This window comes from Prionailurus bengalensis, chromosome B1, assembly GCF_016509475.1.
Source record: "Prionailurus bengalensis isolate Pbe53 chromosome B1, Fcat_Pben_1.1_paternal_pri, whole genome shotgun sequence".
In the NCBI taxonomy this organism is placed as follows: domain Eukaryota; kingdom Metazoa; phylum Chordata; class Mammalia; order Carnivora; family Felidae; genus Prionailurus; species Prionailurus bengalensis.
Genome location: NC_057344.1, coordinates 6,674,186 through 6,701,520, shown reverse-complemented (window position 1 = coordinate 6,701,520; position 27,335 = coordinate 6,674,186). Strand labels below are relative to the sequence as shown.

At 53.8% G+C, this 27,335-nt stretch overlaps 1 protein-coding gene across 1 annotated transcript; it reads left to right on the top strand.

Moving 5' to 3' along the window:
• On the top strand, positions 1-26,579 carry XKR5 (XK related 5). The gene is given in 8 exon segments (XM_043555106.1): positions 1-58; positions 1,945-2,128; positions 10,748-10,932; positions 11,999-12,208; positions 14,095-14,264; positions 20,248-20,359; positions 22,665-22,877; positions 22,880-26,579. Coding segments are annotated over 8 exon segments (2,028 nt in total). The 3' UTR covers positions 23,776-26,579.
• Positions 26,580-27,335: the final 756 nt, after the last annotated feature.

Sequence of the window (27,335 nt, the reverse complement as noted above, 5' to 3'; positions counted from 1 at the left end):
ATGCACGCGGGGGCCTTGGGGCTCTCGGCCCTGCTGCAGGCGGCCGAGGAGAGCGCGCGTGAGTGCCCCACCCCGCGCACCCCTCCTGCCCCCCGACCCTTCCGGACTCCCGCGCCACCCCTGCCGCGGCGGGCAGCCTGCCCCGGGCCCGCGCTCAGCTCTGCGAGCAGGTGGCACCCCGCCCCCGCCCCGTCACCGTCCTACCCCCCCGGAGCCTGGGCACGTGCATTCCGCCCTTCCCTCCGCAAAAGCCCTTCTGAACTCAGCGGGGGCTGCGGCGCGAGCTGTGCCGTGCGCGGGCCTGATCGCGCCCCACTCTCCCGGGCCCGGGCCGGCCTGGGGGTCTCGGCGGCGGGGGAGGCGTCCGCGTGGCCCCGGGGGACAGGGGATCCGCCGCGGGGTGCAGGACCGGGCCAGACGCGGCCTGCTGGGGGCAGACGGTCCCGCCACGCAAGATGGCAACACCGTTTAGCGCCTTTGCAGTTTGAACTTGTAACTCTTTCGGCGCCGCGGAGGAGGCCCCGCCCACTTCCGCCAGGCTCCGGGCAGAGGCTTCAGCGGGGGAAGCGTGGGGTTTAATGGGGCCCCGGCCTCCAGACCCCTGGAGCTCCGCGCCCTTCGCAGCACGCACGCATTTGGTGACCCCGGCCCGCTCCGGCTCTCGGCCTTCCCCTTGGGAGCGAGTTTTTGCCTCCGGGTCGGCGGGGTCTCAGCTTGAACCGCTGTCCCTGTGGGTCCCTCTGTGGCGTCCCCGCTGCGCTGTTTCAAAGGCGCTTTGGCCACGCACCCGGGAGGAGCCCGAGTGAGGGCTGCTGCAAATGTCCCGGGTCCAGCGCCGCGACGAGCAGGCCTCAGACACAGGACCCCCATGTCAGTACCCACCCTCGGTGGTCCCGCAGACCTTGGTCCCTCCTTCCCGCCCAGCCAGGAACAAACTAGGGCCACAGCGTTGCTGGCCCTAGGCAGGGCGGTGACTCCTCCTGAGACCCAGAGACTTTGTACCGGAGACCCTGTTTGCCTCGGTGAGACGAGGGGGTGGGGAGCAGGAAGCCCAGTGTGGTCGCAACTCCCAGACAGAGCCTGGGGCGGGGGGGGGGGGGGGGGGGGGGGGTTGCGGGGCAGGGAATAGCCGCTCTGCCCCCTCGGTCCAGACCTGCAGGGTCCTGTCTGGACCTGGGGCAATTCCACTACAGTTCACAGCATTATGTGCCCATAAATACATCTTAAACTTTAATACTGGAAAACGCAAGCAATGATCATATAAAATAATTATAGTGAATTAGTGCATCTACTCGCCCTGGAAGCTTCAAGCACCACCACCGCCCCCCAACTTCGTTGACTGAGACTGCAGATCCCAACCTAGATTTGTCTAACTCTCCTCTGTTACTCTACCCTAGCATCCTCAAATATTAAAAAAAATAAATCCCCAAAGAGGAGGATTCGCATTTAAAAAAAATTTTTTTTAATGTTTATTTATTTTTGAAGGAGAAAGAGAGAGCATGAACAGAAGAGGGGCAGAGAGCAAGGAAGACACAGAATCCCAAGCAGACTCCAGGCTCTGAGCTGTCAAGAGCCCCAGGTGTGGCTTGAACTCATGAGCAGTGAGATCATGACTGAGTCAAAGATGCTTAACGACTGAGCCACCCAGGTGCCCTGAGGATTAGCACTTTTTAATGCACATAGTAGGGGCCAAGTATTTGGTGTGTTCTGTCCTATGCAACCCAACAGCCCCTCTGTATGACCATGTGTCTGATCTCTTGGGTCCGCTGGAACTTCCTGGTGCCCTCACTCCACCTCACGCCTGTCCGGAACTCTGGCGGGCTCTGCCGGCTCCTGGGCTGGGCCGAGTGGAGAGCCCTTGGAGTTTTGGGGATGCAGGGTTGGCGGTCATTCGTTCTTCCTCCAGCCGTCCATTCACCCTCGTCTTTCCTCTTTCGTCTGCAGGCCTCTGCTCCGTGGTTTACTACTTCATCACGGGACAGCCCCTCTGGGGGTGGCTGGCCCTTTCTGTGCTGCTGCCTGGCTTCTTGGTCCAGGGCCTGAGCTATCTGTGGTTCCGAGCAGATGGACATCAAGGTCATTGCTTGTTGGTCATGCTACACCTCCTTCAGCTCGGCGTGTGGAAGCGGTAAGAACAGGCAGCCTCCTTTCACCTCTGGAGCCTGATTTCATACATGCAGTAGGAGCGGACATTTTCTGTCCTTAGGGTCGTAAAAGTTCAGGGCTGGGAAAATGCTCAAGGCCACCGCTTTGAACCCTTGCTCTGATACGGGCATCCCCTCTTCCAGCTGGCCCTTCCTTGAGCATCTCTATCATCAGAGGGCTCCTTCCAGAAGCAGCTGTGACTCTTTGAAAGCTTTTTCTTTGCTTTGGCTGAATTCTGTCTTGCTCTTGTTTCATTTGTTGGTCAAGGCTTTGGAGCCGTAGAAAGTGACTGGCTTCAGGAAGTTGCATTTAAGCCCCTACTACCTTAGGTGAGGAAGGTGATGTAGATTTAACCACAGACTAGGCAGTAGGACTGGCTTCGTTACGTTTGCATCAAGGCTTCATTTCAGGATGAAGCCATTTGGGAGCTAGTTTTTTGTTTTTGTTTTTTCCCACACAAAAAAGCAGCCTCAATGGACCTAGTTAGTGCCCAATAGCCTTACCTGTGGTTCACCTCTGCAGGTAAGATACTGTTTTCCCTGGGAGTACCTCGATACCTGGAGGGTCAGGAGAGATCTGGCAGGGAGTTTAGGTAAATGGCAAATTTCAGCTCTTAGCCACCTCATAATCCCATAGCTGCCAGGAATTTTTTTAAAAATGGGAGATGGGGGGCGCCTGGGTGGCTCAGTCGGTTAAGCATCCGACTTCAGCTCAGGTCACGATCTCGCGGTCTGTGAATTCGAGCCCCGCGTCGGGCTCTGGGCTGATGGCTCAGAGCCTGGAGCCTGCTTCCGATTCTGTATCTCCCTCTCTCTCTGCACCTCCCCGTTCATGCTCTGTCTCTCTCTGTCTCAAAAAAATAAATAAACGTTAAAAAAAAAAAACGGGAGATGGGGCTCCTGGGTGGCTCAGAAGGTTAAGCATCTGACTCTTGATCTCAGCTCAGGTTATGATCTCATGGTTCGTGGGTTCAAGCCCAGCATCAGGCTCTATGCTGACAGCACGGATTCTGTCTTTCCCTCTCTGCCCCTTCCTCTCTCTCCTTCTCTCTCCCAAAATAAATAAACTTTTTTAAAAAGAGAGAAAAGTTCGGGGATCATACCAGTGAAGCCATGCAGCTCAAGTGTTCATTAAGTTATAGACACCAAGGATTGGAAGGGTATTCAGGAAGTCAGTGCGAGTTTGAGATCTTGGGCTGTGCTTCTGGAGGCTGTGGGTGGTTTATGCCTTCAGCCTTCCCCCAAGGCTTTCTCTGGAGGAGCTGAAATAAGTTTTCTGATTTCTCTGCTGAGTCTGAAGAGGGAATGATTCCTCATATGGAAATCAGTCTCAGAAAGGAATGACTCCTTTCCACCCAGGGCAGAATCTCGAATAGGACGTAGCGGGTGCTTCTAGTAAGGACATTAAGCAACTGCCCCAAATTTCACTGGGCCGCTCACAGCTGGAGCCCTCCGTCTCTGAAGGCACCAGAAGCACATTTGCGGCCATAGCAGTTTTGCCCAAAGCTGGGCCTTTGTGTTCAAGGCCTTTGTGCTGGGCACCATCCACCATAGTGGGTATTTTCAGCGCCTTCCCTCAGCCCAGCCTGGTAGGAAACCCGTTAAGGGCTGCGGTGCCCTGTAGGTCCTCACGTATGTGACCTTGAGGTTAGATAACCGAACATTTGATAATTCAAAAGGAGAGTTCAGTGAATGCCAGTCACTTGAGAGAAGCTTCCAGAATAATTGCCCGATAAATCTGCCTTCTGGGGCTGTGTGGGGACCCTTGGGCCCATCCGATCCAGTGCTTTCTTCAGGGATGGGGCTGGGTCAGGCCCACGACACTCTGCTGGAGTCGCCTGCGATTCCGGATTCTTTTCTCCCCCATGCTCCCTCAACATTTCGTAAGTGGTGCTAAGAGTTTCTGGTACACACTAGTGTTTTTAAACACTAAAATGGATAAGGGAAGAGAGTCATGAAAGTGAGACCTCAGGAGAGACAACTTGTCATCTGTATCTCTTTTTAAAAGTAAGTTTAAAGGGAATTTTTAAAAACCCACATAATTTACAAGGACAAAATAAAAAGACATGAGAAAAGCCAGGAAGAGGAACGATAATGCTAGAAAACATGACAGAGTGAAAACGGACAGTTGTTCACGGTGAGCCACAAATTTGACTCCCTGTCTTATAAACAGCCCGTGCAAGCAGAAGCTATGAGGTTTGCCGTGTTTCCGAGATCCAAACACAAACAGAAATCCACCTCCATAGAAGAAAGCTTCGAAAGTAGAAGTAGAAAGCAGCCATTCTGCATCTCAGCCTGGATGGGCCAGTTGGGTTTCCAGAGAGAAAGCTGGGTGAGGTGGGGTCCTTATTCTAAGTCTACCCTAAATTTTGCAAGACTGTCTTAAAGCCTGCGAAGAAGCCTTTCAAGAAAAAGTGCAGTTTTCCGAAGCACCTGTAGGGGGAGCCAAAACAATTGCATTTGGCACAATCCTGACTGGCCTTTAAGAATGGATCACACTTTAAGTGACTTTATAACCTAATGCAGAAGAATCCGCTAAGAACAGGAAAACTAAGAAAACACAAACCTCTTGAAGCAAAGTAGCTTATGAAAAATATAAGAGCTTAAAACATATATGTATTTTTTTATTCCAAATGATATATACTATATTGATGGGAAGTCTGATTCTATTCAAGTGACCTGACATTCGTGACCCTTTGTTTAAACAAAATCAGCCACTTTTCTCCATTTAGCTTTTACATTTCCACTATAATGATACATGTTGCGGGCATCTTTTTTAAAAAATGTTTAAGCCTGTGAATCCATCTGGAACCTCAGCATGAAACAATGGAGGACTGTATAACTCATCCCAACCTTAGGACCTGTCCTGGCTTAGAAATCTTTCTTTAGCGGAAGCTACAAGTTCTTAAAAGGAAAGTTGAGGTGAATTTTAAGGTTACGTCTATTTAAAAGTATGTAAAATACAGCCATGCTCAACCTCCCTCGTCATCAGGGAAATGGGAATCAAAACCGCCATGAGGTACCGCATCACACCTGTCATGATGGCTAAAATTAACACAAGAAACAACACGTGTCGGTGAGGATGTGGAGAAAGGAGAACCCTCTTGCGCTGCTGGTGGGAACGCAGACCAGAGCGGCCACTCTGGAGAACAGGATGGATTTTCCTCAACAAGTTCAACAGGATTACCGTGTGGTCCAGCAATTGTACTTCTGGGTATTTCCCTAGGAAATTGAACTCCAAGGAGTTGAAAGCAAGGTCTGGAAAAGATATTCGCATGCCCGTGTTCATGGCAACATTATTCGCAATTGCTAAAACAGGAAGGACCACCAAGCAAAGCAAGTCAGCAGATGAATGGCTGAGTGGAATGTGGTTTACACACCTGATGGAGTATTATTTAGTCCCTAAAAAGAAGGAAATTCTTCAGTGCTACAACATGGATGGGTCTTGAGGACTTTATGCTAAGTAAAATCAGGCAGTCCCCAAAGGGTAAATAGTGTGTAATCTACTTATATGAGGCATGTAGAGTAGTCAATCTCATAGAGACGGAAAGTCGAATCGTGTTGCCAGGGGCCGGGGGAGAGGAGGGCATAGGGAGGTTAGTGTTTAATGGGTGCAGAGTGTCCGTTTTACAAGATAAAAAGGTTCTGGGGGTGGATGGTGGTGATGGTTGCTCAGCATTATGAATTACTACAAATTATTAATGATCTATCAAATTATAGTGTTAAATTCTATTACTTTAATCATTTAAAAAAAACTTTTTAATGTTTATTTATTTTTGAGAGAGAGAGAATGAAAGCAGGGGAGGGGCAGAGAGAGTGGGGGAGACAGCGGATCCAAAGTGGTCTCTGTGCTGACAGGAGAGAGCCAGATGCGGGGCTTGAACTCACGAACCCTGAGATCATGACCCGAGCCAAAGTCAGACACTTAACCGACTGAGCCACCAGGCGCCTCATATATTAATTATTAATACCACTGAACTGTACAGTTAAAATGGTTAAGATGGCAAGTTTTATGTGTATTTTACCCCAATTTTAAAAAAGATTTAAAAGAAATATAGCCATAGCCATGACCTCAAGCTGCTCGCTATCTCAGGTTTAACATCGCCAAAAAGTGTGAAAGTGGAGAGAAGTGTGCGTACTCTTCGAGCTTGTAGGCCTGTGACAGACTATTCTGGATGAGGTGGATATGTATGACTTTCTACTTAAGCTGTTACTGAGGACAGAGCACAGCTTGCTGGGAAACTTCATTCCCAAGGCCTGCGTTAGCTGAACTACTACTGTCTTTCCAAAGGTCAGTTTAAAGCGTTTGTTCCTGGGGCGCCTGGGTGGCGCAGTCGGTTAAGCGACCAACTTCAGCCAGGTCACGATCTCGCGGTCTGTGAGTTCGAGCCCCGCGTCAGGCTCTGGGCTGATGGCTCAGAGCCTGGAGCCTGTTTCCGATTCTGTGTCTCCCTCTCTCTCTGCCCCTCCCCCGTTCATGCTCTGTCTCTCTCTGTCCCCAAAATAAATAAATGTTGAAAAAAAAAAAATTTTAAAGCGTTTGTTCCTAACGCAACTAGAAATCTCACACCATCACCAACACAGCTCGACCCGCCCAGTATGCATTTGTTCACACTCGGTGACGTGTGTGACGAAAGGGTCTAGATACCCATGATTGAGATGGGGTCTCTGAGGCCTGGCTGGGGACATAACCGAAAGCCGGGAACTCAGAAGAACAGAGAGAAGGTGTTCGCAGCCCTGGGGGACAGCCTGGGGGAGGCTCCTGCGGTAGCAGTGGCTGTCGGCCGGTTGGGCACCAGCCACGGATCATCACCGGGAACTCCTTAAAAACCCAGTCGTCCATCTGTGCCCGGACCCACATCACAGCACAGCAGACTGTCTGTGATTCTCCAGACGCACCTGTTTAACCAGAAAGTCAGAGCCTGGAGCCCAGCAACTGTACTGAAACAGGCCTCCAGGTGACTAGAGCTCAAGTTTGAGAACTGGGTGCTGGTGAGGGAGCCCTAGTGTCAGGGCCGAGGAGGTGGCCGACCCAATCCTCCTGGACGCGGAGGCCCGGCCCACCCAGCAGCAGACAGCTTCCAAGGCACATGGAGAGGCAGAAGGGCTCGCTCAGATGCTGTGCTTGGTCAACTAGCACTTTGCCATAATGTGAGCACAGGCAAGAATTTTCTAGATGGGAGACCGATTGCGCTGGGTCCCGCAGGGACTTGTCACTAGGGAAGGAATTTGGGTTCTACCCTCCAGGCGTCTGAGACCCATTGGAAAGGTGTAAGCAAAGGACACACACGGTCAAATGAGGCACTTAGGGAGATGGCAAAGGGACATGCTGGGGAGAGACCAAAGGCCGGCAGGCTGCGGGAAATCCGGGCAAGAGCGAGGGGGACCCAGATGGAGGCATCAACCCCAGGGACGGAATGTGACGGGAGCTACTGACCAGTCCTCTTCCTGCCCACGGCCGCCCCCACCTGGCCTCAGCTCTGACCCTGGGCATCCCCGACGGCTTTCCAGTGATCTCAGTCTGACTTCCAGACTCTGTGATGGCATCCAGATCCCCGTTCAGAACACCAGGTGGACTGCATTCCCCCTGGCTGCTCTTTATTTCTTAGAAACGAAACCCAAACCCTCAGCTAGACCCGAAGAGGCTCCTGCTGGCCGGCCCCTGCCTCACTGCTCCCCTCATGCAGCCGCCCTTTCAGGGGCCCTCTTCGGCCCACCAGCCCCACAAACGCTCTCTTAGACCCCGCTGCCCGGCTGCTTGTCCAAGGTGCGTGCACCGCTCCTTTCCTGAGAGCCCTCTCTGACCACGTCCCCGGTCCCCGGACTGGTTCCAACACGATCCACCATTCACACTGCTCATTTCCACATGATTTTCTTCCGGCTTAAACGTTCCAGGTGCACGTGGTTTCTTTCCCCGGCTGAGCCTTGGGCTTCCAGAGAAGGTCTTTCCTTTCCTTTTGTGCCTCCTGCTAGCTCCAGCAGGTGGTGAAAGCCCAATGAAAATGCGCCTTGAACTAGTGAAGGCTTCGGGGACAGATGATTCAGGACTGAAAGGGAAGCTATAATCCCCTGATGTTTACAGTTGTGGCTTTCTTTGTTGTTGTTTTTCTTACCATTGTGTTCCTGTCAGAGGTCACAGCTTCAAAGGCACAGTGAGAAATCAGTCCGATCCAGGATTCCCAATCGTGAAAAAGGAAAACTTTTCCTTAAGCATCTCTCCTGGGCCCTCAGGACCGTGAATAAGCCTGTTTCAAAGAGGACCCCCATCGGCCCTGACCGTGGACATGTTGGCCAGAGATGACAGGGAGGCTTGTGGCCTGCGGCCAGCGCCCCAGGGAGCTCCTTGGAGAGGAGCTTTTCAGGCGATGTGAAGGTGTGTCGTGCTCTGAGCTAGGAGCAGGTAAATTGAAATGACTTCCGGTTTTTCTTAACTCGGACAAGACAGGCTCGCGTCCCTCTAGAGTTGGTGGACACCTGCTACAGTCAGGTGTAGTGATCTCCCTTGTTCCTGCTCATGAGGGAGGGACACTCGTGCACGGGGGAGACTCTTGTGTGGAAGCCCAAAGTCCACGGCGCCCGGTGGTAAAGGATGGTGATCCATATCAGCTTGCAGACAGCTTTCATAACAGGGCAGTATCGGCAGAGGTTTCTGGGACGGGTTTATGGAAGGCAGGAACGGGAGCGTTTCCTAATTTCTTTTCTTTTGTGTTGGTTGCTTTTCGTGCACCGTAGGAAGGTCGCCCAGCCTGGGGGAGCCAGTGTGTCCCCAGGGCCTGTGACCGCGGAGTCTTGCGGACCGCTGGGGACTGGTCTCCCCTTCCTGCTGTCCTCTGGGCCAGGCCTGACTCCTGGGACCAGGCAGTTGGCAGTCGGAGGTCTCCAGACCCGCAGCGTCCTGTTAGCTTTGTGCACTTGATGTTGGCCGCTGTGCGGTCCTTTCGAAAGCTTGCCCTCCTCGCTTCCTGCTTCTATCCTCCCAGCCTGGCCTGCCTTCTTCTTCTCGTGCAGGCCTCTCAGTGGGAACGGTCCCCAGGGTTCTGTCCTTGGGCCACTGCTGTCTGTGTGCCTCTGTGTGCCGTGTCCCCGTCCTCAGATGCCTCCCGTCTGAGGACGGCATATCCTCCCGGCCCGTCAGGCGTCCCCCTGGAAACTCTGGCTTGTTTCTGTCCGGAGCACGCCATGCGGCAGCTCCCTTGTCCGTCACCAGGTCCCCGGTCACCCCCCAGATCTCCTCCATCTGCTCCCTGCTTCCCACCCCCGTTCTCTGTTCTCACTCAAGCCTGCAGCTGTTATTGCTGGGACTAGTAGACGAGCGGTCTTCCTGATCTTTCTTTCTGCAGCTCACACGACACCTACACACGTACGTGTAAGGGCCTGGGAGGGTGGCTTACAACAGACACCTGTTTCCTCAGTCCCGGAGGCTGCAAATCCAAGATCAAGTTGTCCGCACATTCGGCTCGTGGTGAGGGCCGGCTTCCTGGCTCGCGGTCGTCTTGCTGTGTGTGCTCACGTGGCCTGGCCCCGGTGCACGTGAGCAGAGGCTCAGAGAGTGGTCGCTGTTCCTCGTTTCGTGAGGGCACTCCTCCCATCATGGAGGCCACCTCAGCACCTCACTGAAAACTAATTACCTCCCGGAGGCCCCGCCTCCTAAAACCATCACACTGGGGGCTAGAACTTCAGCCTAGGGATTCTGGAAGGACACAGACATTCAGTCCATCACATACACACAGGAACACGGTCAGCCATACCCCAAACACCACACACACAGGTCTGCCAAGTCCTTTTTCCAGGGCAAAATCCAAACCCCATGACCAGAAATTCAGGGCCTGAGTTACCTCGCAGGGCCACCAGAGCCCCACCTTCCCGTCACCTTCCAGGCGTCTCTCTTGCCCGGTCCCCAGCGAAGCACCCACACACACACACCGTCCTTCCTTATTTAGCTCTGTGCCTGTCTCAGTTTCAGAGGCGCACAAAGTTCCACGTTCTGTGAGGACGAGGACGAGAGTTCTCTTATTTCTTTACGCTCTAAAGCAAGGACAGCATGGTGTCTTGCAATATGCATTTGTTGGGTGAATTAATTCCCATCCCAGCAGGTCCTGGGGTGGAAGACGCAGGCCGGGGTTAGCTCCACGCCTCGCAGGGCTCTGAGCAGTCCCCAGCCAGCCTGTCGGGTCCAGGCTCCCGTCATGCCACCCCCGCCCTCCCGGCCACCCGTGAAGAGCAATCACCCACTGTGGCACCTGAGTGAGACCTGCCCGCTTCAGCGTGGTGTTCTCTAGAATGCTGCATGGGAGGGGCGCCTCCATGGCTCAGTCGGTCAAGCGTCCGACTCAGGATTTTGGCTGAGGTCATCATGTCATGGTTTGTGAGTTCAAGCCCCGAGTCGGGCTCTGTTCTGACGGTGCGGAACCTGCTTGGATTCTGTCTCCCTCTCTCCCTGCCCCTTCCCTGCTCATGCTCACTCGCTGTCTCTCAAAAAAATATACACATGTATTAAAACAAAATTTAGGATGCTGTATATGATAGGCCAGAAAAGGGGGTGAGGCATCCTGTTAAAGCTGTCACAGTCTGACTCTGCACCCCGAGCCCTCGCTCATCCTTAGGCACTGGGACGCTGCGTCCACTGCTCTACAGAAGGAGCAGGAAGCCTCCAGCCGAGGCCAGCTGCTGCTGCAGGAGGCCGACCTGTCCGCCCTCCGCCTCCTGGAAGCCCTCCTGCAGACCGGGCCCCACCTGCTCCTCCAGACGCATGTTTTCCTCGCCTCGGACTTCACCGATGTTGTGCCAGGTGAGACACGTCCAACCCTGAGCGCAGACCCCCCGAGACTTCCCCAGGGGAGTTACAACGGATGCCTTACTTAGAAAAAACTTGCAACCCAAGATCGGCCCCTGCTTGGGAGGATTAGGGCCGCCCATGCTCCCTGGCATGAGATGGCAGCTAAAACAGGTGTCTGTTTGAGGTTGGCTTCCTTCGTGGGGTCAGTCCACAAGGCAGAAATTGCGCGAAGTCACATGACCCAGACGTGCCTTGGGAAGGAACCACACGCTGCTCCTCGGGGCATCAGTGCCTCAGCGTCTCCCGTGTCCTCAGGCCCTGGCCTAGCTTGACACAGCCAGAGGCCTAACCGTCCAAGAACAAGTCTGGCCCACAAAACGTCACCAGTGTCACCAGTCAACGTTTTCTGTGGCGTCGGCTCTCTCTCTCTCTCTCTCTCTCTTTTTCTCCTGGTCACTTCTTGATTCTCTGCCAGCCTCCTCCTCCTCCTCCCTCTTTGCCGAGCGCCCACATTTGTATGTGCTTACACGAAGTACCTAAAACTCAAAGACTGTGCCGTCCTTCCGTCCGTCTTTATCATGGGGCCTGGCACGATTTGTGTTCTGGCTTTATTTCTCTGACTAACCCCCCACATGAAGGAACACTGGCTACAAGAAAACACTCCCCACACGTGTCGCGCATGCCTGTCACGCTGCCAAAAGCTGGGACCAGAGAGAGTTTGCCCAGCAAAGTACGTTTGGGATGGAGCTCCCTGCTCAGGAATTCTCCCACAGCTGCTTCGTTACCAACAGAGCTCGGACGGAGCGCTGCAAGGGTCAGTGGCCCGGGCTCTTTTCTTAAAGGGCTCAGAAAGGAAGGGCCCGAGGAAAGAGCACGCACTGGGCTGTGCAGAGGAACCAGAGGAACCGCCTCCCGCGCGTCCTCATTTCTTCCTGGGCGTGTGTGCTCGTGTCTGTGCACAGAGTTGCCGCGCTCCCCGCCCATCCGGGTGCTGGGTTCGGGATGCCCCGTGAGCAGCCGGGCTGTATGGGGACGTGAGACGGCCCACAAATACTGTTGTTGTCCGCTTGCCTTCCAGGCGTGAGCGCCCTGTGCTCCTGGTCCGCGCTGTCCTGGGCCCTGGTGTGCTATGCCTGCTTCATGGGCTTCGTGAAGCCGGGCCACGTCTTCACACCGTGGGCCGCCCTGCTCTGCCAGCAGCTCTGGAGGATGGGCATGGTGGGAGCCCGCGTCCTGAGTCTGGTTCTCTTCTTCGGAGCTCACCGCGTCTGGGTTTTAGTGTTTGGAGGTAAGCAGGGCGAATGCTGTGGCTGGCTGTTGCTGTGTGTAACACACCACCCCGGAACATAATGCCTTTTGGTTTTTTAAATTTTTTTTGGATGCATTTTATTTTATCCCCCACCATTTATTTATTTATTTTTATTTATTTATTTTTTAATTTAAATCCAAGTTAGTTAACATGTAGTGTAATAATGATTTCAGGAATAGAATTTCGTGATTCATCACTTACATATAAAGAACTTAATGCCTTAAAGTAACCATTCACGACCATCATCCCCGGTTCTGGGGGGCCCCGCTGGGCACCTGGGGGGTTCTTGCTCAGGGGGGGGCCTCAGGTGGTGCTGTAGGATTCATAAGGAGGCTCCACTGGGCTGGCCGCACAGACGGTGGTGTCGCTCCCACGGTGGGTGCCCGCGTGCCCTTTCTCTCCAGCAGAGCGGCCTGGGCTGTGGACAGGGTGGCGGTTCCAAGAGAAAGCAGAGGGAAGCTGCCAGTCCCCTTAAGACCGGCCGAGCGCTGGATCAGCACGGCTTCTGCTGTATTCTGCCCGTCAAAGTAGTCATGGCCAGCCTAGAGTCAAGAGCACGGAGGAGTAGACTCCACCCCCCGTGAGGGTACAGGGAGGGGGCCGCATATGGCGCTTCTCTCTGGAGACACACTCCCATAGCTTAGATAGCCCAGTCTTCAGCCCGGCCAGCTCCAGACCACAGCTGCAGCCGCTGTGAGAGCTCCTCGAAAGACCATGTCCTGTATCACGCCTGAGATCTTTTCTGTAGAAAAACCGGAGGGAGGCGTAGGGTCCCGCTTGTCCTGACCTAACACAAAAATGTACAGTGCCCAGCTTCTGACAGCCCTCCGTTTCTTCTGAATGCTGATTTTGGACATCTTCTCTGTTTCAAATAGGGCATCTCCACTGAGCCCACCTGTCACCCCCTGCCCTCAGTCTAGGTACGTGGATGTGAGAGTGACAATGGGGTCTGCCTGACCCTGCGGGAGCCCTGCGGGGGTCTCGGTGTCCCCACCAAGCAGAGGTATCTATTCTGGCCATCAGGCAATGCACTCTGTAAGAAGGAACAGTGTACTCATGTTTTAAGAGAACAGGAGACACTGACAGATATTTACACTGAAGCCTGGAACAAACATTAATACACCTGTTGGCAGGAAGGAGAAATTTTTGAAAGAAATTGTGCTCCTAAAGAGAGATGAGCTTTTTTATTCATTTTTTTTTAAACAAAGTCAGCTCAAACTTCAGTAAGATATTATTCATCTTAAAATAGGGGAATAAAAATTATAGCTGGACCACATACAGATCTTTCCTTTGGATGCAGATGTTTTCAGCTCTTGAACTAGTAAACAATAGTGAGCCAGGGGTGCCTGGGTGGTTCATCAGTTGGTTAAGCAGCCAACTATGGCTCAGGCCCTGATCTCACAGTTCCTGAGTTCAAGCCCCCATCAGGTGAGCACGAGACCCACTTCTGTCTCTCTCTCCCTCTCTCTCTCTGCCTCTCGCTTACTTGCACCCTCTCTCAAAAAAAAAAAAATAGTGAGCCATGAGGTTCATAACAGCCTCCTTAGGCACCTCCTGGAACTGGAAGAGAGTCAGTACATAGTGTTTGGGAAGTGTCCTTGAAGCTAGCCTTTGTGTGCTTGTCCCCAAATTAGTCCAACTACCTTTTATGAGGATCAGATGAGATACTACGGGCAAAGAGAAAAGCTGCTGGTTTTCTGTGCCCTGTGAATCTCTCCTGGGTTTTGATCTCTCCCCTGGGATGCTGAGTCAGGTGTGGTCAGGACAGAGAGGACGGCTCCGAGCCCCGGGTCTCCGTGTCCGTGCCCCTCCCCCTCCCCAGGTCCCCTCCGGGACCCTGACTTCCACGGCCTGCCTCCCTCCAGGTGCCCACTGGCTGGTGATGACCTTCTGGCTTGTGGCACAGCAGAGTGACATCATCGACAGCACCTGCCATTGGAGACTGTTCAACCTGCTCGTGGGGGCCGCGTACATCCTCTGCTACCTCAACTTCTGGGACAGCCCTTCCAGAAACCGGATGGCCGTGTTCTATACGGCAAGTGGGGCAATGATGGCTTTCTTTACCGCTAATGTTACAAATTTCATACGTATAGAGTGCACGCGGGTGTAAGTGTGTGCATGCAGGCGTGTGTGTACTTGTGCACGCACATCTATTGAAGGAGGAATAGCTTGGTCTTAGGAAAAATTCTAAAAGGAATCACTGTCGTGACAGTGACAGGCTCTATAAATCGCAATCTGACCTCCGGTTTTTCCTACGTGGTTAATGTAGTAAGAACTGTGTTTTTTGGACACTGTCTACATCTGATAACTATAATCACAGCTCACCTATGTCAATGTCATATACACAGCGTCCTAGTAGCTCTGTCATTACTGAGTTCCAGGCGTGTTCCTAGGACGGTGGGAAAACCACGACGGTGACAGAATGCGTGTCATTGGGCTGCTTCTAGCCCAGTGGGGGGAATGGGCTCCATTCCCAAATAACTGAACGACGAGGCAGAATGTGGGTAAATCCCGGAAGACCAGCGGTCTGAACTCACGAGTATGGTGGGGATCACTTCCTGTCGGATGAGCAGAGGCGCCCTTTCTAGAAGGTGGAAGTTTAGCTGCATTGCAAAGAGCAACGGAGAACAAATGCGGCCAGCGCCTCAGAGCACCGGTTTTGGAATCAGGCACTTTCTGTGGGACCGTGGTTCACCATTTACTGTCACCAACCCACTTGGCCAAGGATTGAAACACCCTGAGTCTGTTTTTCCATCGCACATTAGGAGCAAGGTCTCTCAGCGTGGCTGTGATAATTTTATAAGATCCACCCACTTCTCAGGGCCCCCAGTGAAGATTAAATACATAACCTGGCACCGAATAACCAACACGTCGTGGCCATTATTGATGATAGAAAGGGAAAGAGACTTTCAGGGGAGCAGACCCTCTAGGACGGAGCTGTGAGCAGACGGAAGGTGTCCAGGAGACAGCGGTGGTGTGGTCACCTCCTGCTATTACGGGAGCCCCGAACGGCTTATCAGCCCTGCAGGCTATGGGGTCCACAGACGGTGAGGATGCGTGGTGCTGGACAAGTTATAGAGCCGCTCCAGGCCTCGACCTCCCTGTCTGAGAACACAGGAATAACGGTACCCATGTCGCTGTGCGGGAAGAGGGCCGGTGTGCAGAGCAGTCCATGCCCCTGCGGGTGTGGCCGATAAGCTGGAAGTATCCAGAGAGAGGTCGCTTTCGTGGCTGTGTCACAGTCACACCTTCGCCAGCCTAGCCCCTAGAGTCTGAGAGACTGCTACGTAAGGAAGGGAAAGGAAAACTCGGTCCTTCCCAGCCCACTTACTTACTCTGTCACTGGGCCCGCGGACAAGGGCAATTAAGCGGGAAAGACAGAAGGTGGACAGTCCTGAGGTGCACATGTATTTATCGTCCAGGCCTCTTGCTCTGCCTCACAGACCTCTGCAGGCTTATCACAGCTAGAGACTCCACCCACGGAGGTGACCAGGCACGTCCAGGGCCACAGGCTGGCCAGCGAGGTTGCCCAGGCCGCGCCCTGATCCCTGGGCGTCTGGTCCCAGCCTCCTGCCAACACCCCTCAAATGTCAGGCCTGCCATCTGTCCTTTCTTGGACCGCCTTCCCCAACAGGCGCCTTCCTGGGAAAGAGACACGGGTCCTGGCCCCCACAGAATGTCACTCCTTTGGGGTAAAGTGCAGTGTCGGCAAAGAGAATGTTAATGCTACCTCCTCGTCTGTTGTTGTTATTCCAAAAGCCAAAAGAGTACAGAGTACTTGGAAGTCCACTTGCTAAGGGGGGGTGGGCCTAGGGGCTTGGGGTAGCTCTGGTTTTCAATGGCTAATAGCTTTGCTTAAATCATGGAAAGCTGTCTCCAAGGTCAAAGCAGGAACTTCTACAATTCTTCTCTCATTGATTCGCTCAACAAGAGTACGAAGCATTTGTAATCTTGTAGGTTCTGTGCCACGATGTGTTCCTATCCCCCTGTGACCTCCTGTTCTCATCTTCCAACCTGTGAATCGTAACGGAATCCTTAGGAATAGCTAACGGTTCGGGCAGGATCATCCTGCACCAGCCGCTGTTCTAAGCTCATTAACTGTCTTTATTTCTCACAACGCCGGATGAACCGAAACCCATTTTACAGATGCAGAAACTGAGGCATAGAATGGCCAGGCATCTAGTCAGACAGAGGCAGGATTCAAATCCAGCTGGTCTGCTGCTACAAGGCCAGCTGTGGCCGGGCAGGGCAGCCAGGAGCGTTTGAGCTGGAAAGGCCTCGGGCCTCTGTGCGACCCCTTCTCAGCCTGGGCGATTGTCACAGGCGCTCAGGGAGCCTCTTCGAGGTAGATTCCCAGGTGCCTTGTCAGCGATTCCAGCCAACAGGTGTGAGTGGGGCCCTGGAATCAGCGTTTGAGAAGCCGCATCACGTGGTGCTGATGTTCGGTGTCATCGAGAACCATTCACCTTAACTTCTCCCTCACAAGGTGGAAGCCGGCCCCTGGGTGACATGTGACGGGGAAGCCAGGTTTGCCCTGGTTCACGTGTCATCCATTCGCTCACCTGAGCCTGCACACGCGGCTTCCTCCGTGCGCCAGAAATGGACTCAGGTGCCGGGGTGTGCAAAAGTCGACTCTCAGCGGCCAGAGACACAGACCTGTGAACGCAACCACGGGGGCCAGAGAAATGACGTTACCAGACCCCCTCAGGAGTACAGAGGCTGAGAGAGGAATGCCAGAGAAGGCTGTACAAGAGGTGACCTTCGAGCCGGGTCTCGGGAGATGAACGTGGCCTGACGAAAAGGTGGTGAGGGCTCAGGAGCATTTGAGGCAAATGCGACAGAAGCAAAATAGTGTCAGGGACATACGTGTGGTGGTGTGGAAGAAACTAGTTAACGCAGCGAAGGGAGCCTGGGGGGCTCCGTCGGTTAAGCATCCGACTCTGGCTCAGGTCATGATCTCACTGTTTGTGAGTTCGAGCCCCGCGTCGGGCTCTGTGGGGACAGCTCGGAGCCTGGAGCCTGCTTCGGATTCGGTGTCTCCCTCTCTCTCTGCCCCTCCCCTGCTCGTGCTCTCTCTCTCTCTCCAAAATAAATCAATATTTTTAAAAATTAAAAAGTAAATAACGGCAACGAAAATAGAGCTGATGACGTCCACCGCAACAGGGAAGAGGGTCCGGCATGAACCCACGTCAGTCCGTTTGTGCGGACGTGACTGCGCATTTTAAAGGGAAGATGGGGACACGGAGGGGCCGTTTGAGCAGGGTCAGGGGAAAGGAAACTTATCAAAGGTGGGAGAGAGGTGGTTAATGGGACTGTGACATCTGGTTTTCTGGTTGGCGTTTATCTGGCGAGGCGCCCACTTCTCGTATCTGGATGACAGAAAGCTGTAGTTCATGCAAGTTAGAGCGAGCCCCGCCCCACCCCCACGCCCCCGGGGGGCCTGGAGGGTGATCTTGAATGTTCAAGGCTCAAAGAAACCGTCCTTCTGGATTGCAATTTACACCTCAGAGACGCAAAGGATTTGTATGCTGAAGCTTGCTTGCTTGCTTGCTTTTTTTTTAATTTGAGAGAGACAGAGCCAGCCTGAGCAGGGGAGGGGCAGAGAAAGAGAGAGAGAGAGAGAGAGAGAGAATCCCAAGCAGGCTCCACACTGTCAGCTCAGAGCCTGAGACGGGGCTTGAACTCACAAAACAGTGGGATCACGACCGGAGCCGAAAACAAGAACCAGATGCTCAACCGACTAAGCCACCCAGGCGCCCCTGCACTTACAAGCTTTATAAAGCAACAGGTCCAAGAGGGGGTTCAGGGGCTACCGGCCTTTCACCAGATTTCAGCTGGAACGAAGAGGAAGTCTTAGCACCATTGCTTCCTTGGGCAGAAACGGGACTAGGGCCAAGGTCCTTACCCTTGGGACACAGCCTTGAGGGGCTAGGAACTGTGTTCGTGTTCGTTCAGATCTCTCAACGTGTGTGTTGGGGGGGGGGGCGGGGGGAGGGGAGCAGTGATGGACAGAAGCCTTTGTTCTACGTGTCTGCAACTTTCATCGGCCCAGCTTGAGGCCTGGTCAAGGAGAGGGCTTAGAGATGCAGATCTGTGTCAGGTTTGGTCAAGGAGAGAGTCTATGTCAGCGGAATGGCATCGTATCAGTGAGGGTTCTCCAGAGAAACAGAACCCGGAGGACATGCAGAGACACATAAGAGGAGATTTATTATGGGGATTGGCATACGCAATTTTGGAGGCTGAGATAGGACACGGTATGCTTTCTAGAAGCCGGAGAACCAGGAAAATGTTGTGTAATTCAGTCTGAGTCCAGAGGACCGAGCACTGGGAGCTCCCACGTCCCAGGACAGGAGGTCAGCTCAAGAAGATGGAGGATTTACTCTTCCTCCACTTTGTCTTCTATTGGGACCCCCCCCCCCCACACACACACACAGATTGCATAGGGCCCACCTGCACTGCTGAGGGTCCTGGTCTTTACTCAGTGTACTGATTCAAACGCTAACCTCTTCTGGAAACGCCCTCACGGACACACTCCAGAATACTGTTTTACCGTCCGGGCATCCAGACAGCATCCAGGCAGGCTGGCCCATCACATCTGCCATTACGGTCTCCCGTAATGGCCATCACATCTCCCACCATGCGGTGGGAACCGCATGTTGGAGGGTTACTCTGGAAAGGAAACTTCGGGATGCGCTATAAACAGAATCGCCCACACTGTCAGGGGATGGGGTCTCGATGGCCCTGGGTTGAGATGGGGCTGTCTCGAGGTGTGTTGGGGGAGATGACAAGGTCTGCTCTGTAGGTGAAACAGATTGCCCGGCAGCGGTGTGGAGGAGTGATTGTGGACAGGGAACAAAGGACCCGGACAGGAAACCATAGGACCCGGATAGGTGGTGACAGGATCACAACTATGAAGGTGGCAGTGAGGATAGGCAAAACGGCAATGAATTTGAGACAGACATAAGAATTTGGCTCCACAGACCAGATAGCTGATGAGACGTGGTTAATGTAAGGAGCAGAGAGAGACAGACCCCACGGTCTGTGGACTGGGCTGGTGGGTAATGTCATTCAATGCTGCAATATGCCTGCTGGACCTTTGAAACACTGCTGCCCAGAGCCTAAAGGCCTGGGGAGAGTGGGCATTCTTAGGATTGTTAAGTAGCTCTTAATAACATTTTTAGTTCTTTCCATATTTGACTTTCCTGGAGTTAAAATGGGGCCCATGAATGAGCATGGCAAAGATTCCTAAGACTTTTGGCCTACCAGTATTAGAATTTCTTAATTTCTTAATGCCTCCTGTATAGTATGGGAATGTATCATCTTCTAATTATGTCCAGTTTGTTTACTTATTTTAAGAAATATATTTTAATATATAAAAACTGGCAACCAAAGTTAAGAAGCCAGCCTGGATGGGGGGGTACAAAGAGCCTTCTGCAAGAGCGGCCGCCATTTTGGACCGTGGAGGAAGGCTTTCCTTGCTGTTCCCTTGGGCCACAGGCCAAATTTACCTCTAAAGAGGCAAATAATTGAACAAACAATACTAACAGTCTTATCAAAGTTTGTGACCTAGCGTACTGGAATTCGATGGCACTATGAGCTCTGTGCATACTTTTATTTATTGCGCGATAAAACTCAGACACACATGCGCTCAGCGTGAGAACATGAAATGTATAAAACCGGAAATAAAAGTCTCCTCCCTCAGCCCACCTGACTCAGTGGAGGGAGCCACCGGGCCACGTGGGCTATGCCCTTACCTTGCACGTGCACTTATGATTCTGCAGACATTTTAATGAGCTGCATTGAAAACAGGGAGAATTCCCCCTTTGCCAGAGAAGCTCTCTCAGACCTTGACCCTGCTTCTGTTGGGAGGGGGTGGCCCGGTCAGCCGTGGGGACCCCAGTGGACATTGAGGACAGAGGCTCCAACACTGAAGGACACTGCTGCAGAGTTTAGGGTGAGCGTCCCCGAGGCCACGTGCACCTGACTTTCGGTGCTGACTCTACCTTTCGGTCCCACAGATTATGCTGCTGGAGAACATCGTCCTTTTGCTGTTGGCCACTGACTTTCTCCAGGGGGCCTCCCGGACCAGCCTGTGGACCATAGCTGGAGTCTTGTCTGGATTTCTGATTGGTAAGGCCCCACGTTGCCCTCTCGTTCCCTCCCTCCCCGCCCCCAACTTTTTTCTTTACCATAAACTGACTCCAAGGGCAGGAAGTGATGCTCAGGAGGGTGAGGTGGAGACCAAGGAGTGGAGCTCACTGTGCCTCCGGTTGTGCCCCCACCAGGGCCCCAGACACTGAACGCGGCCTTCATCCGGAACCCGAGAAATCCGGACCCACACTGTAGACTTCTATCAAAAATGACTCATGGGCGGGGCCTCCTCCCCAGGCTTCTGGCTGGGGTCCAGCACGTGACTTCCCTCTCCTTTCCACCTCAGCATCCCAGCATCGGGGAGCAGAGCAGGGATCCCCAACATGACGCCCCGTGCTGTATGCCAACAGGAACCCTAGGACGTGGGTGCAGAGTTACCCCCAATTCAGAGCTGAGCAGCGTGGCACAGAGGAAGTTAAATAATGTGCCGTAAGATCAGACACGGTGTAGGTGGTGGAGCTGGGACTCACACCCTACTCCCATCTGGCATCTACACGGTGCCTGGCAGTTTCAGATCATCAGCTTGGTTTTGTGAATGAGTGTATGACTCAGAGCACGCCGTGCCTGCCGCGTTAACCTGGCTTCACAGATGGCCGTGAGCTGGAAAGGGAGTTCCTGTCTGCTCTTGGGAAGTGAAAATAAAGGAGGGAGGGAGGAAAGGTGTTTTCATTCTCAGCGTGGTGACCCAGGGCACAGTGACTGGGGAGCTGGGGACAAGGGTCAGCCCCGGGGCTCAGACAGAGACACCTGCCGATCCTTCTCCCCCTCTTTCCGGAGCTGCCCGAACCCCTGACTCCCAAGTGGCCCCGGAGGGCATCCTCAGTGGGAAGATGGTGAGTGAGCTCTAGTCAAAGGCACACAGGCTTTATAAACCGTTTTTTTTTTTAAATGTTTGTTTATTTATTTATTTATTTATTTTTGAGAGAGAGAGTGTGAGCAGGGGAGGGACAGAAAGCAAGGGAGACACAGATCAAGCAGGGTCCAGGCTCTGAGCTCTCAGCACAGAGCCCAACGTGGGGCTCGAACTCACGAACTGTGAGATCATGACCTGAGGCGAAGTCAGACGCTCAACCGACTGAGCCAGCCAAAGGCACACAGGCTTTGAAGCTGGCAGCGCTGGGTCACATCTTGAGCGCCCTTGACCAACATTTATTGAGCTCCTACTGTATGCCAGCCTGGGGCCGCAACCCAGAACCCTGTGCATGACGTGGCCTGGCCGAAAGGCTACCCATGAAACGTGTACTTTGGACTTGGCTGATGAGGGGAGTTACTTCCCCTTTCTGACCTTGGGTGGCTCATCATAAAAGAAGGGTGGCCTCTCCCCCACCAGCATCGTGAGAACTCAGAATAGCGGGTAGAAATGGGTTGAGGGGTGCCCACGGCAGAGCCAACACTCACCCCACGGGAATGCTGTCTCCGTTCCCCCGCAGGAGGCCCGCTTTGTTACCCCCCCACGCCTCATCCCCCAGAAGTCCTCAGGGAGAATCCACAGGACCACGTGTCAGCCCCAGCTCCATCACCCTGCCGTCTGCCAGCCCCTCCGGGGCTTTGACCCCCCGCTCCGGCTTCAGACTTTTGGCTGTTTATAATGAGTGCCCTGAAACCGGGCGCTTGATCTAGTACAACAGGAAACTGGAAATAACGTGGGAGGCTACTGGAATGCTCTGCTAAAGAAATTATTGCCGTCGTCAACACTTCTGATCAAAATAAATCGCACTGACAACAGTGTGATTAAGATGTTTATGCACAGAGGAAGTGTTGCTGCTGCTCATGGAAATTCCTTGATACGGGCTCCTTGATGGCTGTGGTCAGCCTTTCCTTGGGGCTTGTTTTTGAGGTTATCCTGATCACCCCCTCCTCGAGCGTTGGAGTCTGTCAGCCGGCGTGTGGATGGTTTTGCCTTCTGAGTATTTGTTCCAGTCACTTGAAAGTGAAATAAGCATTTCTACGAGACACCTCACACGCAGCACAAACACACATAACACACTCGCGTGTCCCCCCCCCCCCCCATCTAGGGTGCCTCCAGAAAGAAGTCATAGAATCAACAGGTTATTGACCTGGCTATTAGGATTTTCAGTTTAGGAATATTTGCAGCTTGCGGAAGCCGGAGCCTATTTAAATGCCCCCAAAATATCCAGATCTGATTCTCCAGCAAGAGATCACGTTTGAGATCCCAATTATATTCCTCTGTTCAGAATTCCAGACTCTGGAATTCTCAAGCCGTGGGGAGGATACAGGACTTCAAAGAACACGACCTTACGTTCCTCTTTTTCTTCTTTTCTAGGCAGTATCTCGCTGGTAGTTTATTACAGCCTGCTACACCCTAAGTCCACAGACATCTGGCAGGGCTTTGTGACAGAGGTCCGTGGCACTGCAGTGGGTGATAGAGCGGAGAGAGAATCTTCTCCCCGGGCCTCGGCCGCAGCTGGAGAGAGGCCAGGGAGCCGGGGGGACAGTTGTGAGTTAACACATCTGGGTAGGGCCCCTAGCCCACAGTGGGGACCCCAGAGGCTGGGCTGGAAAGCCAGATCGTTCAGGAAGATTCCTTCCTCGGTCACCATCACTGGCTGTTGGTGAAACTTGCCCTCAAAACAGGAGATGTGTCTAAGATCAACGCAGCCTTCAGAAAAGACGGTCCTGGCTTCTTCGGTCCCCCTGAGTGGGGACTGAGCCAACACCGCAACCATCAGATGACGCCCAGGTTTTCCCAGAAGGAGCTCGCATCGTCACCCCACGACCCCCACTCCTCAGACAAGGGCTGTGAGTCTCAAGTTGTCCGGAAAGCAGAGGCCGACCTGCTGGACACCTCAAGCTACGTCTCTTTGGCCGGCGACAATCCAGACGAAGCTCCTGGCTGGCGGTGGTCAGCTGCACCTAGGGAGGGCAGCCCCAGGGAAGGAGCCGAGGCGGTTTCTCCGCTGCAGGGCAGGGGTGCAGGTGACCGGAGAGGAGGGGCAGGACAGGAGAGCGCCACCCTGTACTTTAGTGCCACGGCCGAGGGGGCCACGTCCCCACAGCGGGAAGCCGGGCAGGCGACTTCGCAGACACCCCTGTCTGGGAGGAGTTCGGAGCCCTCCCCTCGGCCGGCCACTCGGCCCTTCCCTGCCACCATGGCCAGCATTAGCCCGATCCTGGGCCCGGGCCGCACCGGCAGCTTCCGGCCCAGCACAGGCTTGCCCGGCAGAGCCCTGGGCGGCTCAGAGCGTGGGGGACAGCAGGAGCCCATGGGGGACCCGAATCTTCCCACCATTGCGGGGACACGGATGGCATTACCAGAGGTGAGTCTGAGGCCCGCAGACGAGCCTTGCCTCACATCCACCCCCAAGTGTGAGCCTGCCCACGGGGACTGCGGCGGGAGGGCCCGGCCGAGGACCATGCCAAGTTTCTCCATGTGACCGCAGTCCCGGCGGGCAGGGCGACAGGTGGCCGAGTCACGCTGGTCCCTGGGCTTTGAGATTTGAGACCGGAGAATCCCAGTTCTACCTCTGCCCTCCGTGTATCCCCCGGACCTGTTTGCACAACTGAAGCATGAACGAGCTGGACCAGATTATTGGCGAGCTCCCTGTACACACGTGTGCACAGAACGCACTCTCCTGTCACGCTGTGGGAGCGGGGCAAGGGGCTTCCCGTCAAAATTGCCCGCTTCCTTTTACCAACGATATGATCCTGATTTTTAAATTTAATTTAACCTTAGTTTTGTTGCTGTGGCTTCCACGAAAGTCAAAGGTAAAGAAAGCCCAGGGTTCTGTTTCATTGCGAGTTCTCGTTACAGTTTGCCTCTGCTGACACGAGGGGATGATCAGTCCCTTAAAAATGTATTCTCCCTGTATCACTTCACGGACCTCCATGATTAGATAATGCAAGCCCTTTCTGGAAGCAGATGAGAAAGCTGTGCTTCTCATCATCAACATAGCGGAAGAATGCAAATGTCATCCTGAGATTCCTTTGGCAGAAAAAAAAAAATGCCACGTTTGTTGCTGACCCTGCAGACCCCCACGCCGCAGGCCGGCCAGCCGGCAGCCCGGACCTCACACTCCATTTCCTCTACCCCCACACTTTGCTCCCTCCTCCGTTCCACGGGGGACACTACCTGTGGTCTGGACTCGCCGGGCGAGAAGTGCAGCCGCTGTCCATTTCCTTCTCTATTTCTTTCTCTTCTTCCCCTAAACTGGGCTCTTTGTAGGCAGGCATTCACATCATTTCTGCAAACCTTCCTTCAGAGCTGGTGTAAAAAGTGCAGGCATAGGAGCTCCTGGGGGACTCAGTCGGTTAAGCGTCTGACTCTTGCTTTCAGCTCAGGTCGTGATCTCACGGTCTGTGGGACAGAGCCCCGAGTCGGGCTCTGCACTGACGGCACAGAGCCTGCTTGGGATTCTCTCTCTCCCTCTCTCTCTCTGCCCCTCCCCCGCTTTCTCTCTCTCTCTCTCTCTCTCTCTCTCTCTCTCTCAAAATAAAATAAACATTAAAAAAACAAGTTTAAAAATTAAAAATAAATTTTTAAGTGCATTCATAAGCCACCGAAGCAGAAGGCAGTCCCCACATGTTTGCATGTGGTCTTTTCTACCTTCACAAACACCTCTGGGTTCAGGGACAGTATTCAAGCCCCAAAGAGGAAGTGTGGTGAGCTGTAGGACCGTCAGTGACCCTGTTGCTGGCTGCGTATTCCAGCGGGACGTAGCAGACGGTGGCTCAGAACTCCTGGTACAACAGGTAACGACGAGGGTCCTCAGGCCACCGCCCGGCGGGAGAGTGTCCAAGAAACACCACAGCTGGACAGTAGCTCCAGCCACGCAGACAGGTGGTGCTGAGGACCATTGCTATGGGGGAAAGAGAGAAGTCTACAACTGGGCTCAGCTCCAGATGCAGCACGGGTGAGTGGGAACCGAGAGTCCAGGAGCAGGGGAGAGGTCAGTGGACGGAAATGTACTGAGGAAGCCCGAGAGGTAAGGGAAGGTTCTGACTCACGCAGCCGAACAGGCCTCCTACTGGAGGCAGGCCGGGCCGCCAGACTCCGCCTGGGGGTGGCAGGGTCTGCGGAATCTGACCATCTACATACAGAAGGTGGTCAGACATGGAGCATTTGGAGGATTCTTGCTAAAACCGGACACAGCAGAGAGAAACGCGCAGGCAGGCCTAAGTGAAAGGCTGACGGGAGGCTGAGTAGGGTTTGGTCAAGGACGGTGTGCGTTGCAGCATCGGCGACTCTGCTCAGGACGATAAAAGGCACTTTCCGAGCCGGGACTCTGGCCTCCCCCTCCCGTGCCAAGGTCTCGCCGAGGACCGGGTGCCCACACTACCTCGCAGACGCGGTTACGAGGCACAGGGGTCTGCTTCACTGCGCTTCTCGTCTTTGTGTTCGGCACAAGTGTGACACTTTCAGAGGGAAGGGCCCAAGCCCTTCAGGTCAAGAGCGTCAGGGGCCACCTGGAATTGAACCAGCTGGGCTCACGACCCCTCACATCGAGGGGGAGTGCACCCTATGGGGGCGGCTCAGTAAGAGGTGGGAGAAGGGGCCCAGGGGACGGGGGCTTTTGTCTCCCGCCACCGTCCGCACATGGCCTCGTCTGAGGCTAATCTTGTACGAGATCGTTGGTTTCCAGCAGAACACGTGGCCTGACTGTGGGCGCCAGACGGGCTCCCGGATGCCAGAGGCTGACCTTTTCTCACTGGAATATTAGTAGTAGCTTTACAGCTGCTTGCTAAGCATTATATACTGGATCTGTTCTATCCACACCACTGCCTCCGTAAACGGCCATCATCCAGAACATCAAAACTCGTGTGTGTCCCTCCCACAATGTTTGCTCCAAGAGCATTTTGTCTGTAGTTGCACCCGCCCGGCTGGTTTTCTGGATTTCTTCCTTCTTCTCGCGTGAAACCACACCGGATGCGACAAACCACACAGGATCCGTAAACACCACGGACCGGACAAACACTACCTTCACTGCTGTTTCCAAAAAGCAGGGAAAGCCCGAGCCATCCAGGACCTGCTAGAAACTGGGGTGGATTCCCACGTTTCTACAGTGATTGTCAGCTGCTTGCAGTAGCCTCTCTAATTCACCTGTCGGCCCTGGTGAGGCCCGGCGGGATGAGTGGTTCCCAGCAAGCACTCGTAAACACCTGTGAAGGGGAATTGAATTTCTAGGTTTTTCCGGGATGACTAAGGGTTTTACTTCTCATGAACATAGCCTCTGAGTAGCCATTTTGGTTTTGCTTTTCTATTACTTTACTTTTAAAGTAGTCTTTATACCCAGCGTGGTCCTCGAACTCACGACCCCGAGCTCAAGGCCTACATGCTCTACCGACTGAGCCAGCCAGGTGCCCACTGAATAGCCACTTTGGACGTGGGTGTTTGTAAAACCGTTGCCCACCCCCTGCCTCGTTAGCAGAAGACCCAGACCTTCTCAGAAACCGACGGCCTCTCTTATGCTCGCGTGGGGTAATGGGGAGTCCAGCAACGGGACTGTTTGCAGCGATGTGGGCTAGAGTTCCAGAAGCCGAGGAGGAATGGGGGAGCAGCCCGGCTTGCTGCTTCTGCCCCCGAGGGGACACCCAGGCGAGCACTCCAGCTTCAGCCAGTCTGTCCGGTCCGCACCGTGGGCTCTGTGCCGTGGTGACTGGGAGGAAGGGAGTGCCTGGGCCTGGCTCTCTTACCCCCACTGCCTTGGTCAGACCTGTGCTGAGGACGGGGACCCAATGCCGTCTACAGAAGTTGAATTTTTGTCGCTCCCCTAGTTACAAGCTACGGCCGTTGTAAATACGTCTCCTCTCCGTGTCTTCCTCACCCTCATACGAGAGGAGAAGAAAACAGTTATTTCTATCTACCTAGTTGTTTAGATGCTGGGCTGACGGTTACTATCTCTCTGTGATCTTTGCTGGCATAAAGTTAATTCTCTGAAGGTACTTCTATTACAAAGGAGAAAAAAATTGGGGCACCTGGGTGGCTGAGTCGGGTAAG